Source organism: Drosophila takahashii, chromosome 2R (assembly GCF_030179915.1).
Source record: "Drosophila takahashii strain IR98-3 E-12201 chromosome 2R, DtakHiC1v2, whole genome shotgun sequence".
Taxonomy (NCBI): domain Eukaryota; kingdom Metazoa; phylum Arthropoda; class Insecta; order Diptera; family Drosophilidae; genus Drosophila; species Drosophila takahashii.
In genome coordinates, this window is record NC_091679.1 from 31,076,568 (window position 1) to 31,099,239 (window position 22,672).

The following is a 22,672-nucleotide window of genomic DNA, read 5'->3' on the forward strand; positions in this document are numbered from 1 at the left end:
AAAGTTCCCCGACGCAAGGATGTTTAGCAAAAGGACCTCAAAGTTCAAAAAATGCTGAAATTGGCCAACTTTCCAGAGCTCTCGATTCGATGTTAAAGTTTTTTAAAAGATACACTCTTTGTCTTTCAAACCCCATACTTAGAATAATTTTAGGATTTTTTTTAAGGCAAAAATAAATTCCAGAAAACATAGTCAAAAAACTTTAAAACATACAGCTGCGGTCAAAATAGTAGTTGTTGTTGTTGCCACCGCACCGAATCCCAAAGCCATCGCCCGCCAAATTAAAACATTCCTCTTATTTAATCTATGTTTTATTTGCTTTCTGTAAATTATTATCATTTGTTCAATATGTTCATGCGATAAATAAGTGTTTAAATTAATTAAATAAAATTAAAATAATAACTTTACAGTGTGTGCACAATTTAAACAATTATTTCGGGTCTCGTGTGATTTACAATCGAGTTAAATAAAATAAAAACATCGAATCGATCGGTTAGTGACTATTGGATTGTGTTCGTGTTATAAAGCTGCAGCTAGTTTGAGTCTCTCAGACGAAAATTAAAAACCAAAGTACAAATTAAGATACACATAATCGCTAAACGTTAAAGTTTTGTTACTTGAAAACAATTTCCAAAACTTCGGGGACCACAGAGGAAATACATCTGGCCTTTTTTTGCATCGCCCCAAAAATACACTCAATTGACTATAAAAAACTCGTACTACATATTTGCAAAATACACAAAATACAAAAGGTTCAGGCTATCTCCTCCGACTTTTGATTTGTTTAACAATTACTCTGGCTTTCGAGTGATATGCGTTACATTTGTGGTTTGCCTTCAACAAATTACAAATTAGATACGTTTTGTTCGCATTAATTATGAGCACAATAATAGGATTAACAAATAATATATGTATACGTAGGTTTATGCTTTAGATTTTGTTGAAACTTAGAACTAAAAAATAATGTTTGAAACATTTTCAAAATATTCTCTCTCTCGTTCCTCATCTGCGTTCTTCTTTGTGTTGTGTGGTTCTCGTTAACAATAACAATTTATGGTTGGAAGCACTGCTCGAACAATCCCTTAACTGGATTGCCAATCCCTAAATACATTTCACAAAACAAGAATTTATTAAATGGACAAAAACGAAAGCAGCGCTCACAAAGAAAATTTGGCCGAAAGTTTAAATGGGGATCTCCGTTCGAAAGTGTTTTATGGTTTAACTGAAGTTGCTGATGGTTCGTTGCTAGCCCAGTTGCTCCGCAGTTGGTCACTTCAGATGGGACGCGTGAAGTTGGCGGGGAAGAGTCCCTTCTCGGTGGTGCCCTCCTTCTGACCCATCAGCCAGCCCTCCTCCTGCAAGTTGGCAATGAAGAACTGAACTCAATATAGACAGGAAGTGCCGAGGTCTGCATTTGGCGCGGAGGGGGAAACTAGCGCGTGCAAAGCTCAGGGAAGAGTTTATCTTCGGATTCCGAAGTGCGTGATACCCGAGCAGATTTATAATAATATTTAGAAGAAAATGTTTTGTTCTAGAATTCAGAATAATTCTAGAACTTCTATCCGTAAAAGAGAGCTGCATGAATTGATTCAATGAAATCTTTTGAATTTTTTTGATTTATATGAATGAATTAATTTGAATTTTGAGTTAAATAGAATTGAATGAATTTAAATTTTGAGTTTAATTGAATGAATGGCATAAATTCTGAAATAATTCAAACGACAATTTCTTTTGAAGAAAAAAGGTCCATCATTTTGTGGTTTAATCTGCCTGAATTTTATTTACTATGCTGTTAAAATTGATTTGTTAAAAATGTTATACTTTTTGTTCTCAAAAGAAAGCACAAAACATTTCTGGCAAATTCAAAAAATTCATAAAAATAATTCGAAATGAATTAGCAATTGAATTAAACAAATCAGAAATTTCATGGAATACTACGATGAAACAATCCGTATTCCGTATTCAATCCAATCTAATCCGCATTGTAGCACGATAATTTAATTTTGGTTACCAAAAAATATATCTAAATACTATATTTTTTTTATACAGGCTTACTTATATTTAAGAAAACCGCCCTATTTGTTCTCAAAACCATCTGCTGGGGTATAACAAGAGTACAGCTCTAATCAATCGACTTTACCTGATCCTCGGGATCGTCGTACTCGATAACGCGAATAAGGTCTCCGATCTCGAAGCTCAGCTCGTCCACATCCTCCTTGACGTAGCCGTAGGTGGCCTTCACTCGGTAAAGAACGCCGGGCGGCAAGTCAGCGGTATTGGCATCTGTTCGGATAAATAAATGGTATCCAACTTAAGATCTATTTGCGGGTAATGGCTACCTTGTACGTCACACAGTGTACATCGAAAGTTTCATAACCGAGTTTAGTAGACAAAGAACAACGGTAACGCAATCCTGGCCAAAAGGGGTTAGTGGTTGTGGCGCTTTCTCAGGCTTTTATAAGTTTTTGGGGCAGTTAGTTTTTCAGTGGGGTGAAAAAGTTGGGCAAAAACCAACCGATAAACGACTGAAGCAGCGAACGTGCAAGCAATGGTGGATTGATTTTGATGGGTGATTATTATAGAGATAGTTGTACGACAAACCTACGTGTTGGAGTCCCGCATTAAGACAACATGAAGTGGCTTAGTCTAAGCTCTAAATGGTACTAAATGGAAAACAGAGATAGATGCACAGCCCAGGAAATGAGATTGAGATCCTGCCGTTGTGGATGCCCCACGCAGCATGCCACACGCAATCGTTTTACAATACAATACCCATACACAGTAATCCTCAATTCGGTTTAGACGACAATCACACAGGAGACTAAAGCTTAGATTACAGAAGATTAGAAGACGTGATCCATCGAGGGATGCGAAGAGATAGTGAGGAAAGTACTACAGTGTGATAGTTAGAAGCGAGTGCGGACACCCAGTGGACTCGTTTCTGGAGGTTTACTCACCAGCGGGCACCTCGTAGATGCGTTCGTCGTCATCCTCGAACGGATTCTTGTTAGGATTATTTACGCTGTGCCTACTAACTACTGGTACTGGTCTACCTTTCTGACTTGTGCCTGTGCTGGTCTTAGTACTCGAATCGGTTTCTGATTTGGTTACACTCTTATTATCTGTATCACTCGATGTGACTAAGTGCTGGGTGACGGTGACTGTTTCTGTGTCGGTTTCTGTTGCTGTTGTGTCATTACCTAATTTCTTCTGCTTGTGCTCCTCGATGGAGTTGCCATTGTTGGCCGCCGCCTCGGCAGCAGCTTCTGCATTCGATGTGTTGGAAGGCAGCTCCTTGGGATGTTTGCCACCTTCCTTGGGAATCGAGGGCTCATTGTTGTTGCCATTCACTTGGGCAGGTGTGGCTGGTGGGGCAGGTGTTGCTACTGGTGGTGTTGCTGCTGCTTCTGCTGCTGCTACTGTTGCTCCTTCAGTTTCCAATGGCTTCACTTCACTGACCACCACCTTCTCCTCCGTGGGCGATGTCTGCGTGGTTGTGGTTGCCTTGGCACTCGCATTCAGACCACTCAACTCGGGACGCTCCACTGATTTGGTGGCTACTCCGTTCTCCGTGGGACTGCTGGGCGTGGCTGCTGCTACTGGGGATTCCGGGGGCGGTTCTGGTGTTGAAGAAACTGAATCAAATCGAGGCTCTTGCAGCGACGAGCTGGTGGATGTCGCTAATTGTTGTTGTTGTGTCGTTTCGCGAGTGTATTTTATTTTTTGTTTTGTTTCATTTTATACGTTGTGATGTTGTTGATTGTCGTATGCATTTGTTTTGTTATATCATTCAATTGGGTTTCGTTTTGTTTTGTGGTTAGCATCATTCCAAACAAAAGATTAAATAAAAAAAAGAGAGAAAACAAATCAAATAAAACTCAGGACATGCGAGTTAGGGCAAAGGGGGAGAACTCAATCAGAACTTTCAAAAAGCAACAAGAACATGCAACATTCCATTTGTCCGCTCAGTCAGTCGCTCGATAGCAACCTGGGCTATCTCGTTTGCGTGGCTTCCAATCTCAACTTTTAATTGCCTTAAGGGTAGAGTGGTGGGGTCAATAGTTTAGAGATCCCTTAAACAGTAAGATTAAAGCTAGCCCAGATCGCCAGACCGCCGCCAACAATTTCGTCTTTATTTACAAGCTAAATTGTATACAAATGGAATGTTTTCGCAATGCCAAAGGTGTTTTTTGGTTAAAATTCAATACGAATAGTTACAAAAATTAGTGGCCAATCAAAGTAAAATCAAAAAATTTCTTATAAATTGCCAAAACTTGTGGGAATTATCATCATCAGAGTATTATTCATAGAGTATATGCAATGCATTGGTGCGAATATCAAATATAATATATGTTTATACAAATATTCTAAATGTTGTGTATTATATTGAGCTCTTTTTATATAGCACATCAAGTCAGAAATATATATTTAAACTTTAATGGATTTTTGTTATGAGATTGTTTGTTGATTTTTTGTACAGTTTTGAGCAATTTATAACGATTATTTTTTGTTTGTTTAATCGATCGTTAAAAAACGTAGAGAATCAAGGAAAAGCAAAGAAAACAAAAGATTTAATAATTAACAGAAAATAAAAAGATTTATAGAGGGAGATCGTATAGAAAACCTGATGAGGGACTTACGGCTGTTTGCCAAACTAGAGCCACCGTTTGTGGTGATTTGATTCTGATAGTTGCTGTTGATGTTGGCGTTGTTTAACTTATTTACTGGCGACTGCACTGGACTCGAAGTCTTGATGGGATTGCCTGTTTTAAGGGAAGAGTAAACATTTTAGTTATAGTACGAATGATATGTAATTAAAGCCTTACTTGTTTGCTTGCGTAGCGTATTGGAGCCGCGCTGCGATTCTGTGGCCAATTTGTCGACGATTGCCTCCAGTTCCGAATAGATCTGATCTCGGAAGTATGGAAAATAAATGGTATGAGTATTATATATTTAAATTAATAGCATTTTTAAATAAACTTAAATTGTAAACTATTTATCAGCGTTTTTATATCACATATTATGGTTTACAATTAAAAGCAATAATATTGCTATCCATACTTTTATTTAATTCTGGTTATAAAGTCAAAACCCACCTTGGCCGTTTCGTTGTGGAAAACGTTTTCTGTGGCAAAAAGCGTCTGCAAGTTGGTAACCAGAAACAGTATCCTAGAATCATATAAGGCAGGCAGCTCGTCGTGAAGTTCCGTGTTTAGGATTTCGTAGGTGCGTCTGGCTTCCTCTAGCTGTTCGCGTCCTTTGGTTAGCTGGGGTTGTAGTAAATAGTTTTATAATCTTGACAAAATAATATCTTAGCCGCTGTACTCACTTTGACATCATCTTTGCGCTTGTTGGCATTGGCCTGCAGATTCTGGAACGAGTGACGCTGGCCATCGTAGTCAATCAGCTTTCGGTTGCGCTTCTCCACTTTTTTCTAGAAAATATTAACAACTTGAAATAGAGGAAGTCGATGGGTTAGTTATAAGTAAATGTCACCTTCATTTCGGGAAACTGTCCGGTGTATGTGTTGAGCGGTATGAGGACTTGATCCCCCAATTTGTGCGCAAAGTCCGCCCACAAACTCTCCGAGGCGCCCGTTTGTGCTTGCAGAGCATCGTATCCGCTCCATTGTGGCTCGTAGATCTCGCAAACGGCATCCATCAGTGATTTGGAGGCGGTTTGTGCAGCTGTCGGAGGAAAGGATATATATCAAATTAAATTAGACTTGCAAATGTACAGAATTCCTAGTAGGAGGTACTCACCACGAACACATCTTATGTAGTTATTGAACTCCTTTTGTAATCTGTTGGCACTCGCCTGTTGGCGGTTAAAGTTATTCAGGTGATCGTCGAAAATTTCATCTGCAGTGCGATCGACTTTGCCCAAGTTTTGTAGAATCTGTAAGAAAAAATAGTTTTTATTAGCTAAAAGTTACCGCATAAAGGTTTAATATATGTATTTAATATCACATCAAAAAGGAAAATATAAATAATTTTTGTTTTTATTATAATAATGAGTATTTTCTTTTTGGCAACACATTTAAGGGCAATGCAATTTCTAGCCAAAGTTGTATTTTTTCGTTTAATCTCTGAATGAATTTCGAATTCAGTCTTTGCCTGTGTGGGCAAGACAAGGTCGTTCAACAGCAGCATTTCAGATTCAAATATTTCTGGAATGTGGGCGGCTTTAAACTCGGCTTGAAATCACTCATTCATTCCACTCAACAGAACCGCAAATGGCCCAAAAAGTATAAATAAAATAGAATTATTTGGCAATTGTTGGCTGCTGGTTTGTTGGTCTGTTTCTCGTTCGCTTGGTGTCGGAAAATAGAAAACTCGCTAAATCTGTTGGCACATGCGGATCTCCGCAATCTCGCTTATCGCTGGCAAGAGTTTATCCACTTGAATGTGTGTTAAAAATGCCGCTGTCAACGGCATTTGGGTTAAGAACGATGTTATACTTATTTCTTCTTTATTTTTTTTGTTTTTATGCCTCCGGTCAATTTGCGGCACTTATCCGTGCCACAGTTAATGGCTTTTCGACGACCAATTAAAGAACAAAAAAAAGTGAGAAGAGATGAGGAGGGTGGCAGGCAGGAAATGCTTGGAGGCAGGGTGCCTGTAAACTGTGGAGCACATTGACAACGCAGCCTTGTAACAGTTTTCGTCATCGTCATTACAGAACAAATCGCCCACGTCTCAAAAGTCTGAGCGACTGGCTCTCGGCCATCTGTGCGTATACGCAACGTGCTCAGAGATACCCGGCGATAAGCGGAAAATACTCTATTTGCCGAGATTCAACAAATGCTGGCCAAATATTTAAGGCCATAGCAGTCCTATCTGAACTGGCCAAAAAAAGCAGATAACAAGGTTGGCTAATTGAATTTTGCGCACAACTCGGCAGATAGATAATTAGATATACCTGCAGTTATTTCTCAGGTGTTCATGCCCATTTAAATAGGTACACGGTAAGAAATTTGCATAATTTATGCTGGATTTATTGAGAAGTCAAGAAATTTTATAGGATTGTCAGTCATAAATGTTGATTAATGATTATTATTTTATTTATTTACAATTGTAATTTGTAGTACGAAATATATAATGATTTTGTCTTTAGGATATTTAAATGGTTTAATTATTAAATTAAATAATTAAATTAGCACTTAATAAAATTAAAGCCAAATTATTTTGTGTAGCTACGTAACATATTTTACGAATACGAACGGAAGTTTTGAATGGGACTTCCTCTGAGGGCAGGTTTGTTGCTTTATTTAATAGCATTTTTAAGCCCCGTTATGAGCGATTGTCAAATGAGCCACGACATGTGGCACGCATACGGAATTAGCCAAGTCAGAACGACGGAGGAAATGTTCGATGAACAAGAACATGAAATGCCCTTAAACAAGCATATCTTATCTGTGGGTTATTTAAGACAGTTACGAGTGTTTTATAGTCTAGTTGCGTGATGTTATGCTAATACCTAAAGTGCCAGCAATCAGTTGAATTAGATTTACAAGTGGTTAAATTGCCACACATATTTATATGAATTTCCAGCGGGTCTTATGAACAAGTCAAAGTTCTTTTCCTCGGCCAAGAGTATGTCGCACATTTCCAGCAAGTGCAGCTCCACCGCATGAACCTTTTAAGGCCAAAACACACACACACAATGCCTCGCTGACTATATGGCCTAAACAACAAACTGGTTGCCGCCTTAAGACATTTTAATGACCATTTTCGTAATTGAAACCAAGCGGTTTTGTTTCTGGTTAAGGTCTTTGTTTACCTCAGCTCCCTAGTTGGTTCGATCTGTAAATCGGGAACTTAAGTGGGTGCCGGCCTGAGTCAATCACATTCGGTTGTAGATTGTCTTATTAAAAGTTATTATCAAGCAGACGACCTATAAGCCAAGTAGATATTCTGATTCTCTTGTTGCCAAGGCTGGAATTCTTATCAATTCTTTTGAGGTGAACCAAGCAAGGACAGTTGTGGCTGGTCACTTCCGTTTTGAGGTTTCGAGTTTTTTTGTTGGCCATGTGTAATGTCTGTCACAGTTTGCGTCACCAAATGTTTTTTTTTGGTAATATGTATATATTTAGAGGCGCGCACATATAGTTTGTATATGTGGAACGTCTGTCTCTGCAGATTTTGTCATTTATTTAAAAACTGACGTCGCTCCAACCCGCCTTCTATTTCTCTTTTTCCTCTCTCTCGATCTCTTGCCAAAAATCATATCTGTACGCCTAGACTTGCCTATATATAATTTGTGTATTCCTATTTCGATGGCAACCACCCATGCAACATGTGCGTTTAACTTTTCTACGCGGGGGATCCCGACCACAGACCAAAAAAGGGTACAAAAAAAACTTAAAGTTGGGGCCAATAAACGTGTCACCACGAAAAGGTTAATGGGGCAATTCATGATTGCCAGAGATTTGATACCATATGGTATCACTGTCTACACAGGAAATAAATGATGATAAAGTGCAATAAAGGTGGGTTTAACAAGATCTAAATTTCTATGGCTAATAACATTTTTATATCGATTTTAAGATAACAGAAAGCGAACTCAAAATGTACAACAAGTTTTCGGATATATACATATATCATCGAATATTTAAAAATTTTTGTCAAGTGCACTCTTTCGAAAACCTGCAGCTTAACGTGGGCTTAACTTTAGGGTAACTTTCGGTTAACCAGTTTGGCTGTCTGGCAAAAGAAATAGAAATAAAAAAGCTGAAACAGAAACAGCAACGACCTCGACCACAGTGGAAAATGTCTCGTTTTGGTGTGTTTTATGTGCAGACTTGGGCGTAGGATGTGGGTCGTAGGATGGCTGAAACGGATGACAACATCGAACAGCTGTTTGGAATCTGCTCGGAACAGGGAATCAACTGCAATCTAATGAAATGAAACGGAACGCTCAGCGAAGTGCAAACAAACAAAAGTTAAGTGCACATCGGTGGGGGAAATGTGGGGCATGTTCACTCGCATTTGGCCATAAGCAGACGTTGGCCCAGTTTGCAAGGAATGCACAGTGGCAGACAGTGGCAGTTGCAAGAGATACCCACAAAACTGTGCAACAAGTTAGCTAAACTAAGCCGACACAGTGGGTACTCTTTAATCATTACTGTAACTAAACATAATTTAATAATAAATTAATTTTGTACAGATAAAGTAGCTAACCAATTACCAACACTTCCTAAATTTAAAGCTATCCAGAAAAACAAAATAAAAATATTTATCTTTTAAGATTTATGCAACTATAATTTGAAATATTCGCTTGGGATAATCTTTATTTGACGGTTTTAATTTCAGAAATCCAAGAGATAATAAATTCTGAATAATAATAATACTGGAAGAGGTTTTAAAACAAAATGTGTCATAAAAAAATAAAATTTTTTAATAATCTTTTAAACCGTAAACATGCTTTGACATGCTTCATCATTATTTCATAATATTATTACACTCATCCGAGATTAATAAGAAATCCAAAATAATCTAAATTGTATGCCAAATGCTGTATCATGAATTCTTCTTAAATTGTTAGGTCTTCTTTTAACTTCTGTCTTGCTCCCTTAGCAATATTTATCCCAACTTATATATCCCAACTCCCCAAAAACCCTCTTGTAGTTAATAATCCCCATTTTTACCCTACACAAATCACAGGCTACAGAAGGTTTAAAACAAGTAAAAGAGTGGATATACATTTATATGCATCCAAGTATCTACGAGTATCTAACCAAGTATATATCTACATTGTCTACTTATACTGAGAACAAATAACAGACGCAGAACAATTGTGAAAAAACTTGTAGAAATTGGCATGAATAATGCGCCCGCCGGCGAAAAGCGAGAAAAGAGAAAGGGGATGGCAGGCAGAAGGAGAAATGGCAAGAGAAATGTGGAAATGTGCCATGACACGGGTGGTGGGAAGAGCAGAGGAAAGGAAAGGGGGGAAGTCTAGAGATCAGTGTGCCTGAAGAAGGCTTTTTAGCCGGGCCAACTTCGGACCCTCTTGCCTTGTGCCAGTGTTGAGGCCGCCCAGTTTAATGACATGTATCTATGGCAAAGTACACTGAACAAAAAGTATACCAATAAGGGATAAAATGGGTCAAATATACTGAGAAAGAATATTTGCAGGGTTCTACTGTCACTGAGGAAAAGGCTAATAATGTTACCAAAATCAGATATATAACAATTTATATCTTAAATAACTCCTATTTAGTAACTTCTATTAGTACCTTCATTTAAAGAATTTCGAATGATTGTGTTAAAAATTCTATTCCCTAAAAAACTTATAAAATTTAGTGCCTATTAATTTTTAATTTTTTTTTATTTTTGTTCTATTTTTTTATTTATTTGATTGGAATATCAAAGAAATTTAAAATATGTTCTTATTGATATACAAAATTTTATGAAAAATTTCCAACACTTGGATTCATATTCGACAAGTGTACTTTTTCATTTGTTTCCCAGTATTGGAATCTATATGTATTCGTGTGGGACAAGCCAAAGACCTAACCTATTACCACAAAAGTACATTTTTCTTTACCCACTTTTTTTTTGTACGACTATTTTCTGCGTTTTTTCCAACTTGTTGCCCCGTTTGGTTAGCGGTGCTTATTGAGTCGATGATGACAGCGAAAAATTATTTGTGGGCAGTAACCGGTTTTGGCACCTTGCCCAGACTATCCCCCCCCTAAAAAAAGCACTACAAAATAAACACCACCCCCGAGAGTCATGTGACAGAGAACTGACATATGGTTATGGTAATTGCGATTAATAATGACTTCAAATGGTTATTAAGCTCGCTTTGAGATGAAGATTGAAATGGAAACGTAAACGGACAGATTTCTTGCATATGTAAATCGAATTCCGTTGCGCAACTTCGATGAACGATATCAATTCCATTCCCATTTTGCATAATCTTTATTCGGGCTCTCTTGTCTTTCTTTAATTTTTTTTCCTTTTCCATCGCTTTCTTTGGTCAAATCGGCTCAGGCAAGTGGAAAGTGAAACTCGTTTGTACCCGTAGAAAGTTCGAGTCGGCGAAAGAAGGGAGGAATCGGCGCAAGAAGAAGAGGAGCAGCCGTAGAAAACTAATATTTATCCCACATGCATGCACGGATCGGAGAATATGAAATGTTTCCAGCTCGTCTTGTCATGTGATTTATCAATTAGCATTAACCATTGGCCACAAAGTTGGAGAAAAACGCTGCCCCGCGGAAATTTCGCTGGATTCTAGTCAACTCGGGGAGTAGCTCGCTAATTAGTAGAGAAATCTTTCGCCAAAACGAGTTTGGGAACTGAAAATAGAAGGCACTCAAAAAATGCATATTACTGAGCTTATAATTTTGCATATATTACTGAAATATTTAAATTAAATTGCCTCGATACTTCTCTAATATTCAACCATCTTTCATATCAGCATGTTCTTATATAACTTAAAAATATCTTCAAAAATGTATTATTTGTTTCTCTGTACGACCAACATCATTATTCATCTGGCTGATAAAAATATCTAAGCAGTAGCTGCATATTTCCATGATTCATTTCCAGAGATTATTTTCATATCTTTGCCCAGATATATATTGCAAACTAAATTGATAATGAACGTTTATGGTAATTTACTTAATTGAGCCCGGCTATAAAGACCTTTGTTTTGATCCCAGCACTTTCATTTGGCACTGCATTTGGAATGGAAAACGTTTTCACTGAACCCAGCCAAACATTTGCTCTTGTTGTTATTTCGAAGTAAATAGAAAATAGAAAACATGCCGGGCTAATTGCAAGTGGAATACGAATGGGCTAAGTAAACAGAATAGGTCAACTGAAATGAAAAGCCAAAAAACGCTTTACAAAGTCAGCGGATTCCCCCGTCAAAGTGAAAAGTTTTTATGGTCACAAAACGAATATTGGTTAGATTCAATCAAATGCAATTATTAAGCGAATAAGAGGCGGGCTTAACCGGATATTCGAGAGAGGGGCTGGGAAGTTTGGGAATTGGGGGGAATGTCCGGGACAGGTTTACCTTAATTTTTTTATTTCATTATCGGTTTTTAAGCTTCCGCTGAGCACGCATTCGGCGTCAGTTATTTAAGCTCGGCCTCAGCTGTGTATCTCTCAGATACTCAGATACTTTTATAGCTAGACAAAAGCGGCACAATTATTGTCGTTTCAGCAGCTTGCGAGATTATTGCATGGCGACAGGTTTTTGCGAATTGTTTTCAAGTGTTTTCGCTTGGCTGTGTGTGCATTACTATCTGGTTATGTAACGTCGAGAATTTTTCACCGTTTTCGGTGATCACGTCTTGAGAAATGTATATCACGTGCATGTATCTAGACAGGTTTTAGGTAAATAAATCATAATCAAAGGCGGCTCTCTAGAGAGAATGTGACATTTTACAGAAAGATTTTATTAGTCATTTGCAATTTTTATGAATTTAAATAAATATTTGCTTATCTTAAGTAACGGTGACTAGTTTACAGATTAGCCACAGTTAGAGTTAATGGATAATTTTAAAATCTTTTCACCTTCAACTTTTGGAAGAACACTTTTTGGGTTACACAATTATTGCCGCATTTGTGATACATCCATGCTAATCGATCACAAGATATTGGGAAAAGCAAAAGCACACATTGAGCATACATATCTCAGACAAACGCAAATGTTCTCGTAACTCACAGATATTTGTGAATGCGGTCAAATCATGAGTGAATACTTAGCACTAGTCAAAGTGTCTCAACCGCATGTAGTTGGTATCTTTATCTCGGTATCTTTGTACCATTGTATCTGGCTCGTTTAGCATTGAAGCGTAAAGTGAACTCATTGAAGTGCCTGCCATTTCGAGATCATTCAAGAAAAAACTCCACGTGATTTGCATAGATAAACCGAAAAATAAAATGTACCTACTTTATGGCACGTGACGAATTAGCTGAGTAATGCGGGAAATCACTAAACAGATCGTTAGCAAATCGACAGCAGAATCACTGGGCCATAAAAAATGGGTCAAGAGCAATGGAAATGGAGTAAAATTTCAATTAAAATGGTACATTTAACTTTTAGATTCGAACTTTGAAACATCTTCAGTACTTGCCCATTCAGCTATAAAAACTATAAACGAAACCTTGAGTTCCATCTGATATCAAAAATAATCGTTGCATAACATGGTCACGGTTAACCTTTTCTCTTTTGTTTTTGTAGTGTTAATAAACTCCAGCGAATAGAGAAACAAAACAAAAGCGATTCCACTGATAAGAAGGTATATAAGGAAAGAATTTCTGGGGGACTGAGGGCTGCGAATTCCATTTCATTAAAGAACCCGTGTGACGAGGGCTTATCAGACCAAATTACCTTTTTTTTGTACCATTATAGTCAAATCTCATTGATAAAGGCATGAGTTTTTCAATTATTTTTGCCACAATCAATTGCGAATATCACGCATACGTCATGTTGAGCAGACTTAAATTTGGAAACACCATAAAAGCGTAGGAAGTACATTCCTACTGATAGGAATGTGTTCGTTTGAAAAATCGAATAATAATGCTAGGCAGGAAAAAATAAAGAAGAGAGGGGAAAATGGGGGAGTTGCAGCACGCATCACTGGCGATTGACAATTTTTTCCAGCTTCTCCACTTCTCTTTTTGTTTACTCCCATTCCTTTCCACTTTTTACACACGTTTCGCAATTGCAAATTGTGCAAAAGTCAGTGAACTGCTTTTAATTACAAATCCACGCAGCTGGCAGGCAGTACATTACAAAAATATTTACAAAACGCAGAAAAACTGAATTTTCCACTTGATCGAAGACCGAAAAAGCTTAGTAGAAAATGCACTCTGGATATTTCTTATGTTGCTCGGCAAACAATAAACATTTTCTAATAAATTTTTATTCCTTCGGCACCATTATTATTATACCAAGCCGCTTTTCTCACATTATTTTCGGAGATCAAACAAAACCAGAGAGAAGTGCATATTTCCGTGCCGTGCCCTTAATTGAATTTCCATTTGCGCATTCAGAATACGTTTATTTTCTACGGCAATTTCGTGCCAGCCTTTAATGCATTTTTCAAGAATAGAATCCAGTCGAAAATTATACAATTAAAATGATAAACACGAGTGAAACCGCAGAAACCACTTGTTGCTAAATTATGCAACTGACATTGAAAAAGTCAAACGGAGATAAATGCAGCAGCCCTCTGAAAAGTCAGTGCCGTGTAAATCTCATTGAAATTAACTACTTCCCCGGACTGCAGGGGATTCCCCTCAACCTCCGCCCCACCTTTTCCACCGCCATCTCTTCTTGTATCTGAAAATTGCATAAAACGCTTCCAGAGCGGTGGAAAATTGCTCATAACCTCGACTAGAGTGGCGGGAAATCATCTGCGAGTGCATTTTGCTTTGATGCCAAGTGGCGAGAGGTTGCGGGGGAGGTCTAACAATTGTCCCTGATTGGGCAATAGCAAAAAGTCAGCAATAGCTGTGGCAGCAAAAAATGAAATCAAATGCGAAGGTTTCCAAACAAGCGGCACGAATGCGTCCCCTGCCGGCGGAAAGATGAAATGCTGCAGGTGCTACAGAGAACAAAAATGTTTATAAGGTTCATAATAAAATAAAAAATAAAATATCAGATGCAAGCAAACGAATTTATATATCACATTAAAATTTTTGTAGTATCTGTAAAAAATACAAAATTAATAACAAAACAGATAGACACTTATCTTATGATGCGTATTAATAATATATTTTCGATATTAATCTAATTTTCTTCATTCAAAAATTAAATACACAAAAAAAAGTTTCACAATAAACTGCAATTTCTTTCAGTGCCACACAAAAATAAAGGGGAGGGTGGGTATGGGGTTCGAAGCCCGATGCAAATTTTGAACTATGCTAATTCCGATGCTAATACCCAAACACACACACACTAACATCGGATTCATTTGAGCGTAACAAGCGCGAAAAAAAATCCGAAAATGAGAACGAAACAATTAAGCTGAAAAGCTCCCAATATTTACGTAACATATTCCCCACCCTTGCGGGCGATAAAAAGAAAGTTTTCCCATTTAATTATAAATTTTGGCTGCATTTGCATTTCCATTAATATTTAAATTCATAAATTATATTCCAGTGATTGCGTAAGCTGAAACGCAGTTAAAGTCCGCAAACCGGTTTTGCAATCCACCCAAAACAACAGGGGAAAATAAAAAAATAATTATTATAACAAGTTAACTAACTGACAACACTTTCGCAGTATGAGAAGTGGGTTCCCATGCCTTGGCAGTCGCCTTATTTTCTTATTTACTTTTTTTTTGTTTCTATTTTTTATTGCAGTTCAAAGTAGAACAACAGCAACAGCATTAGCAAATCGCGTGCTCAGTGCTCTGTATCTGTATCTGCGTTGGGATCTGTTTTCCGATCTACTACCTTTTGTTCTAGGCCCCTGGCTTTCCACTTTTCTCCTCCCCATTTCCGCACACGAACAGTGAATAGGGAATTCAATCTGATAGTTTTTTCCCTCTGACACAGTCTGGAGATACGATGCTCATGTATTATGTGCATAAGCAGATCCGACAGTCGACTTGGCCAACAAGTTGGAACCCAGATAGCGCAGGTTCCCAACTGTGGACTCGGATTTGGAGCAACGGTTGAGGGTCAGACAGGTAAATAAAAACACCGCTCTCTGAGATTAGCTGTTGTATCTTTCTTCACTTTTAAATGGAGACACTTTATAGGAATTTATTCAACTTGCTGGCATTTATTTAACATATGAATAATTAAATAAACTCAGCAAGTACATGGGGAAAATTCATCTTAAAATGCGACTTTCTAGCGCAGACAATTTATGGAAACTCCCTAAATATCATAGTGTATTGGAATTTAAGTTATCATTAAAAACTGATGCAAAAAACAACTCTTAAGGGAATCGTTTTTAAACTAGTAATTTGAAACCATAAGCGCGTTTTATTATTATTTCGGTTAATCTGTATTTATCCTTTAAGATTTATATTATAGAAATATTTAAGGGGTTGAGCCGCGACATTACACTACCCTATAACTTATTACATAGATTCAGCGAAACAAGACGATAAGAAAATAAATTTGCTGAGTTATTATCAACCGAAAACATTTGAAAAGAAGCTGAAGGAAAGAAGATATACATTAAACTTCCGAAGGGAACGTAATTTATAATTTGATAAAAAATAATGCTTATCTTTTCGGAGCGTAACTTTACTAATTTCTAACCTTACAAAGCTATTTATTATCGGGAGAAGTACTGAAGTAAATAATCCAACGTAAGAATAAGCAAATGCATAAATTGTAAAAGCAAAGCGGAAATCTTAACTCAATTCAAAAACACCAAACATTAAGAAGATAAGTAAAGAAAGAAATTCATATATTGGGAAAAACCAACATGAAAGTTTAACCAAATCTGAAAACACAAAACAAAAGGCGGAGAATTCCATGTTAGAACTCTATGAACTTGTACGCTTGAGTGGGCAAGGTGAGACCCATTCAGAATATGAAGTCCCAGCTCGATTTCCGATTATCAAATCGATGGCGAAGAGTGTGTGTTGAGTGAGTGAGCCAATAAAGAATTACGTATACGACCTGTGGCCGTGTGATTTTCGAGGGAACGAGTGTGGGTATGGGTATGCGTTCGCTCATTTGGACTCGAGTGTACAAATCGACATCGACAGTAATTGACCTTGCGTCTTTTCACGCGCCACACATTTTCCAAAAGTTTGTTTTCGTTTCTTCTTTTTTTTTTTGGGTTAAACAACCGACTGCAGATTTAAATATAACTTTTTGTGGGGGGGGGGGGGGGGGTGGGATGGTTTCTTAGTAAGAGTTTCATGACTAACACTTGAACTTCACACCCAATTACTTGATCTTTCTGCTAGTTTCCTAACAAACTGCACAATTGTGCATTAATGAGGCAAAGTGAGCCGGCTGTGAAGTAATTCCAATTGTTATGCAATCAAAAAGTGACACAAAAGACTCAGCTCCTCCGTTTCCTTCACTTTCATGCACGATTGTTGGCAATTTTCAATAAATGAACACTCTTTTTTTTAATAAGCTTCGGTGTATATAACTTTTAACAATCACATCTGTCGCATTATTGTATCTGTATCTTTATTTTGTATCCGTCTCTGACATTTAGATTGCTTCACGCTCGATTAAGTAGAGCCATTGAATAGGAGCTATCTGTGGTCAGTACTTTTGAAAACGCCCCTTTTGGATAAAAGGGGGCGTAACGCCAGACTGCAGCACTTGATAACTTATAAAGCCCATATAACGTGATATGTGTATGTACTGTACGCCTCAAAAGTCTCAGACTGCAGTGTCAGATATTTGAGCTACCTTTATGTAAACATGCCATTTTTCTTGTTCTCACCCCTTCTTGAAGTCAGCCGCCAAATGTTTCCACGTATTTTTACAGTTTTGATATCTTCGCATCGTATTTCGAACGTTTGGGAATTATTAAGAAGTTGTTTACTCACGAAAACCGATACTAGATTGATTATGTATTGATGGGATTAGCATTAAAAGGAAAGGGAACATTTAATGATTTTTCGGTGTTTACTGGAATGGAAACCAAAGAACTTGTGGGAATTGGCTAAAGCAGCATTTCTTTGATTATTTTTTGTAGCCCTTCTAACTTTCAATTATAATAGAATTTTACAGCCACGAAAATAAAAAATTACAAATAATTTAAATCACATTTTAAAGATGTTAACAAAAATACTAAACTATACCATTTTTATTTCTTACTTAATTTCTTTTTACTAAAAACATTATTATTAAAGAGGAAAATACAAAAACTAGAAGGCATTTTAAAAAGCTATTGGTATAAAATATTATTAGTGGTAATTTAACCTTTTCATATTTATACCTAGATTCTTAGATTCTCAGACGTGCAGGCCCAATTTTCTATATTTATCAGCAAAGAATTCAAGTAATTGCAAATAACAGCGAATTTCGCATTGATTTTGAATTGCTGAGAGCAAAACCGTATAAATAAAATCCCAAAAACAGTTGACATTTCGTCGGCATGCAACAAGAAGTTCAATATGCAACAGGCAAGTTTGGATCGGATCGAATACTGCCAATAAAATGTCAATCGGTGCTGATGCACTGCATCGGGCCAAAGTGAGGGGGGAATGGCTGAGGGGGCACATTTTGGCAGCTGTTGTGCGGTGCCGCATATAAATAGACAAATAGCCGGGGAGCGAGAAAAGCGGCGCGGGCGAAATTTTGTGTGCTTTCCCCATTGCTCCTCCCATTCGCCAAATAGAAAACTTAGAAAAACTAAAAGGCAAAGTATGCGTAGAGTTATAAAACAAAAGCCGAATATACAGTATATATACAATACACTCTCAGTGGATTCAGAGATGAGCGAGAGATCTATTTAAAGATTGACTACTGGCAGGAAAAGCGACGGCGACGGCGACATTTTCACGCGGCTGACTGGGCCGGGGAAAATTCAACGCACCTCAAATGAAAATGTATCTAGGCATCCACGAGATGCTGTGCCTGTGTGTGCGCTTGACAAGTTTTCTCTGGCCAGAAGCTCGATGTGAAAAAATCCCAATCTGCTTGTTCGAAAATTGAGCACACGCCATGCGAAATAATAATAAAGCAATGTGAATTCCGCCCAGAGAACGAAATTTGTTAAAAATAAATTTCAAATTTCTAGAGGGAAAATTATGAAATAAACTAGACCAGAGAGCCCGGCGAAAATCAAGCAAATTCGGGAGTTAACTGGGTCTATAAAATAGACTCTATATTCAGCATTATTAAAAGCGCATGATCAGAACGGCCTTTGTTATATTTAAATTTATATTTTTTCCCAAGAATCAAATGCGATCTTATGTTAATTCAGGACTTATTCCATGGTTAACTTCAATTGAAAATAATTCAATATTGATCATTTTTAAAATATAATAAAAACGTTATGATAGATCATAGTCAAACCATCAATTCTTTTTTATCAAAACTTTAAAATCTTTATTGCAATTGACTAAATAAAAACACCTTCTGAGAGAAAAGCAGTCTGTAAATCCACCGCTTCTAAAACCGATTCACAGTGACATTTAGTCGAGGAATTTGTGGTTCCAAGTTTAATGACCAACACACGAGCAAGCGGGTCTCATCCCAAAAAAAGACCTCAAATACCAACGAACTTTAGAAATCAGTCCCAAATGCCAACTCACACGGATATACATAGAAATCAATAGCAGCGTTTCTATAGCTCTGGCTGAGATTACAGCATTTTTAGCCGCCGAACCACTCTGGAGATCTTGGAATGCGCCCGTCGAAGCCAAAGTAAAGTGAAGTGAAGGCATCTAAACCCGTTTTGGGTCAGCTTTTACACGTTGTTTGGGCCGCTTTATTGACATTTCGCCGCATCGAACGCAACAAAAACAACAGACAACAATAAAAATAATAATAAAACAACAACAACAACACAACTTTCACTTGTACGCATCGGCGGAAAGATGAAAAACATTCAAAAATCCAACAGGCGCATCTCATGAATGGGAAAAATGAAAATCACCGAAGAAGCTGGGATTGGCTTAAAGCTGCGACAGGTGTCAGACATTCTCCGCCATCTTCTGAGTGATTTACCAAAGGGAAATCTTTGTGGGAGGCGAACAATCCAATTTTTCGAGGGTTTTATTATTTAAAGCTATAAATAGCAACTTGTAAACAAAACTCAGTTTAGGTGACACATTTTAGGTGGTACAAAATTAAAAAATATTCCACATTTATAAGTATTTTATTTTCAATTTTAAATTAAAATATGGTTAAATATTGAAAACAAGTTTCTGAATTTATAACAATTACTTAAAGGAAAAATGTAACTAATAAAAAAGAAGTGGATGTAATTGTTGTAAAAAAAAACTAATAAGCTAAGCTTAAAACTTCTTGTTCCTTTAATAATTTCTAATTTTTTGTAAGAATAAATTAATTTTTTAGTTTTTTAAACAATTTTGTGTACTAGCAAATCTCTATTATTATTATAGAAGGTTGAAAAATGATGAACTTTCAGAAATCATAAAAATCACATTTAATATCCTGACAGGTTTTCTTTTGTAATTATAAAAGGTTAACTGCATCTGATTGATTTTCTATTAAGATTACAACAATTTGAGTGCATTCGTTAGGAACTTAGTGGAAATCTCAAACTCTGTACTGGAATTAGTGCAAGTGGAGGTGACCCAGCTGGATATTGTTATCTAGGACAGGGACACGATTTTGACTGGAAGGCCTCGGTTAACGGGGATTGGGGATCGGGGGTGGTGCATAGTTCGGTGGTGGGTTTCGCGACCTTCCCACCTTGCGTGGGCGTTGCAGCCTGCATCTCGACTCCAACTCACCTTCTCCTTGGCACGTCCAGCGTGTTTTTGAACAGATTTGGCCAGCATGATGCCTTTATTCTCGGACATTCAGCAAGTGTGTTGAACAAGGGATTTTCGTATTAACTTGATTATCTATATTCTGCTTTTGTATAGATGCACTTGACCGGGCAACGCAACGGAACTTTTCCCTTCCTATTTTAATTGGCACAACTGGAAAAAGCACAGTTTTCCGTTTGCGGGAAACTTTAAATGCACGATAAACAACCGAGTGTTGTGTTTATGTTTCCAACAAACTAAACAATATTGATGCGAGAGCGGCCCACACACTTGTTAGCGATATTATATTGAATGTGCGGCCCCCGAGACTTTGGCAATGCGATGCGACTTTGCGGGCGTCGAATTCACTCGGAATATTCAAAACAAATGGCACAAGTAGTCGACGGACGAACGGAGAAGAAAAGGCGAATGTGCGTGGAAGAGAGAACGCGAGTCCAGTGTGACTGTGCGCCGAATAGGGATGTCGAAAATATATCAAAATATCAAAATATCGATATTTTTTACGAAAAAATAAATATTTTTATCGTGATATTTTTTTTGAATAATTATCATATATCATCGATTTTTTTTCACATTTTTTTTGATAATTTTAAGTGGTCTCACTTTTCATCGGGACAAGAAAAAAGAACAAAAAAAAGCGCCGCTAAAATTTATTTTTCGGCAAGTGAAAATGCATAGCATAGCATTCATAATTCAAGAAAACGCACTAAAAAAAATGCGCGGGAAATACTTGACTTGAATATTATAAATAAAAACAAAAGAAAGCAAAAATAAATATTGTTTTCTTTCATTTATTAATGAATATAAACTAAAAATTATAAAAATATAATTTAAGATCGTATGTGGGTTAATGTTTAGTGGGTAATGCTTATGCAGCTTAAAATAAAAAAAAAATAATAAAACAAAAATATCAAAAATATCTGATATATAGATATTTTTTTTCTGATATATCAAATATCATTTTGATTTTTTGTTTAAATAAAAAATATCATCGATACGATATTTTTAAATATTTCGACATCCCTAGCGCCGAAATACCGCGGCCGTATGACATGCCCTAAAAGAGCCCGCAGGTTGCTTACTTGGATGGTCGGTCAGCAGGGTTTACAACCCTAAATTTAAAACCGGGGTGCTCAGATTAAATACCAAAATAATACCATATTTAGCGGGTGAATTCCGATGAACGCCTTCAGCCGCGGTGCACAGAATAACAATTTGATCATTGGCTGTGCTTGTTTACCATATCGCCATGATAGGTGTATTCTTTGTATAAACTATTTTAAAGCGGTTTTTAGTTAGTCTAAAAACACTTCGGTTGATGCATGAATGCTGAATGCATGGGGGAATTAAAAACCTTCGAGCACTTAATAGCAGATTTTTCAGATTTTCGTTCGCGTTCGCAAATGGAATTTTCCTCGTCGTTCTCTTTAAAAATTTTATTGAAAGTTGCTAGTTTTATATTTCCTCTCTGATTTATTTTGCGCAAAGTTATTGAAAAGTAGCTATTAAAATAAAAATTCACCGAGTTGATATTTTGCTAATGCTAATTTTTGAATTTGTAAAAATGTTGATTCCATTTTATAGAAGACCACATTGACAAATCACCAGATTTTGTAACAAAGTATTAATTTGAATATTCCCTAAAGTGTTGATTGCTGAATTGTTAAAAGTTCAAGTCTAGTACTCACTTCTGCTAAGAGTTTCACTAGTCGAAAAATCGTATTCTTTTAGTGTGTCCGAAGTTTTCGGTGTTCTTCCGAAATGCATGGAGCATGGTCTTACTCTCAGCAAACAAATCAACTGGCGCCAATTTTAAAATATTACAAAACGTTGAGCCGACCTGGGTCGCAAGCTTTAAATTCGCTGTTGGAATGGCGATATGTATTGCAGCAACTCCTACAGGCAGTTTTCCATTGGTTTTTGTGGTTTTCCTTCCATTTATAAATTGTTATTGGCACACCGCTTCTGCACAAACACTGCCAAAGATAAAATTTTTTATTCTTTGGGCCGCGGCTAAAGGCGTTCATCGGAACTCATCCGCTAAATCTAGCATTTTTTTGGTATTTCCTTACCATTTCCTTAGCTTAACTGAGTACCGCGGTGAAAAAAGTCCCCGGCTAAAGGCTTTAGCTACCTATTTGCCTCTCGCTTACTCCTATGCTTAGCTAGCAGTTTTCGTCGTACTGAGTACTAGGCTTCAACAGAAAATTTCGGTAGTTTAAGGTACGACCATAATGGTTCCTGTTGAAT

At 37.1% G+C, this 22,672-nt stretch overlaps 1 protein-coding gene across 5 annotated transcripts; it reads right to left on the reverse strand.

The window, feature by feature from the left end:
- Positions 1-295: 295 nt before the first annotated feature.
- Amph (amphiphysin) lies at positions 296-20,858 on the reverse strand. 5 transcript variants are annotated; one of them, XM_070212853.1, is made up of 10 exons: positions 20,384-20,858; positions 5,763-5,898; positions 5,497-5,687; positions 5,330-5,434; positions 5,097-5,267; positions 4,827-4,908; positions 4,641-4,763; positions 2,958-3,620; positions 2,141-2,283; positions 296-1,355 (listed from the first exon to the last, which is right to left on the reverse strand). In XM_070212853.1, the coding sequence occupies exons 1-10, from the start codon at positions 20,450-20,452 to the stop codon at positions 1,275-1,277; spliced, it is 1,764 nt and encodes a 587-aa protein (XP_070068954.1). In that variant the 5' UTR covers positions 20,453-20,858; the 3' UTR covers positions 296-1,274. The 5 variants fall into 5 exon arrangements, with proteins under 5 accessions (XP_070068954.1, XP_017008490.2, XP_017008494.2 ...); XM_017153001.3 differs by having other exon boundaries at positions 2,958-3,680; positions 20,384-20,857; XM_017153005.3 differs by having other exon boundaries at positions 3,201-3,620; positions 20,384-20,856.
- Between the last annotated feature and the right edge of the window lie 1,814 nt (positions 20,859-22,672).

What these genes read in the sequence shown, in the direction of transcription:
- Amph (XM_017153001.3), bottom strand. Translation starts at nt 20,452, where the DNA reads ATGTCCGAGAATAAAGGCATCATGCTGGCCAAATCTGTTCAAAAACAC. An exon ending in GACAGTTTCCCGAAATGAAG is followed by an intron (nt 5,435 to 5,496) that starts GTGACATTTACT and finishes AATATTTTCTAG; the next exon opens with AAAAAAGTGGAGAAGCGCAA. An exon ending in CTCTAGTTTGGCAAACAGCC is followed by an intron (nt 3,681 to 4,640) that starts GTAAGTCCCTCA and finishes AACAACAATTAG; the next exon opens with CGACATCCACCAGCTCGTCG.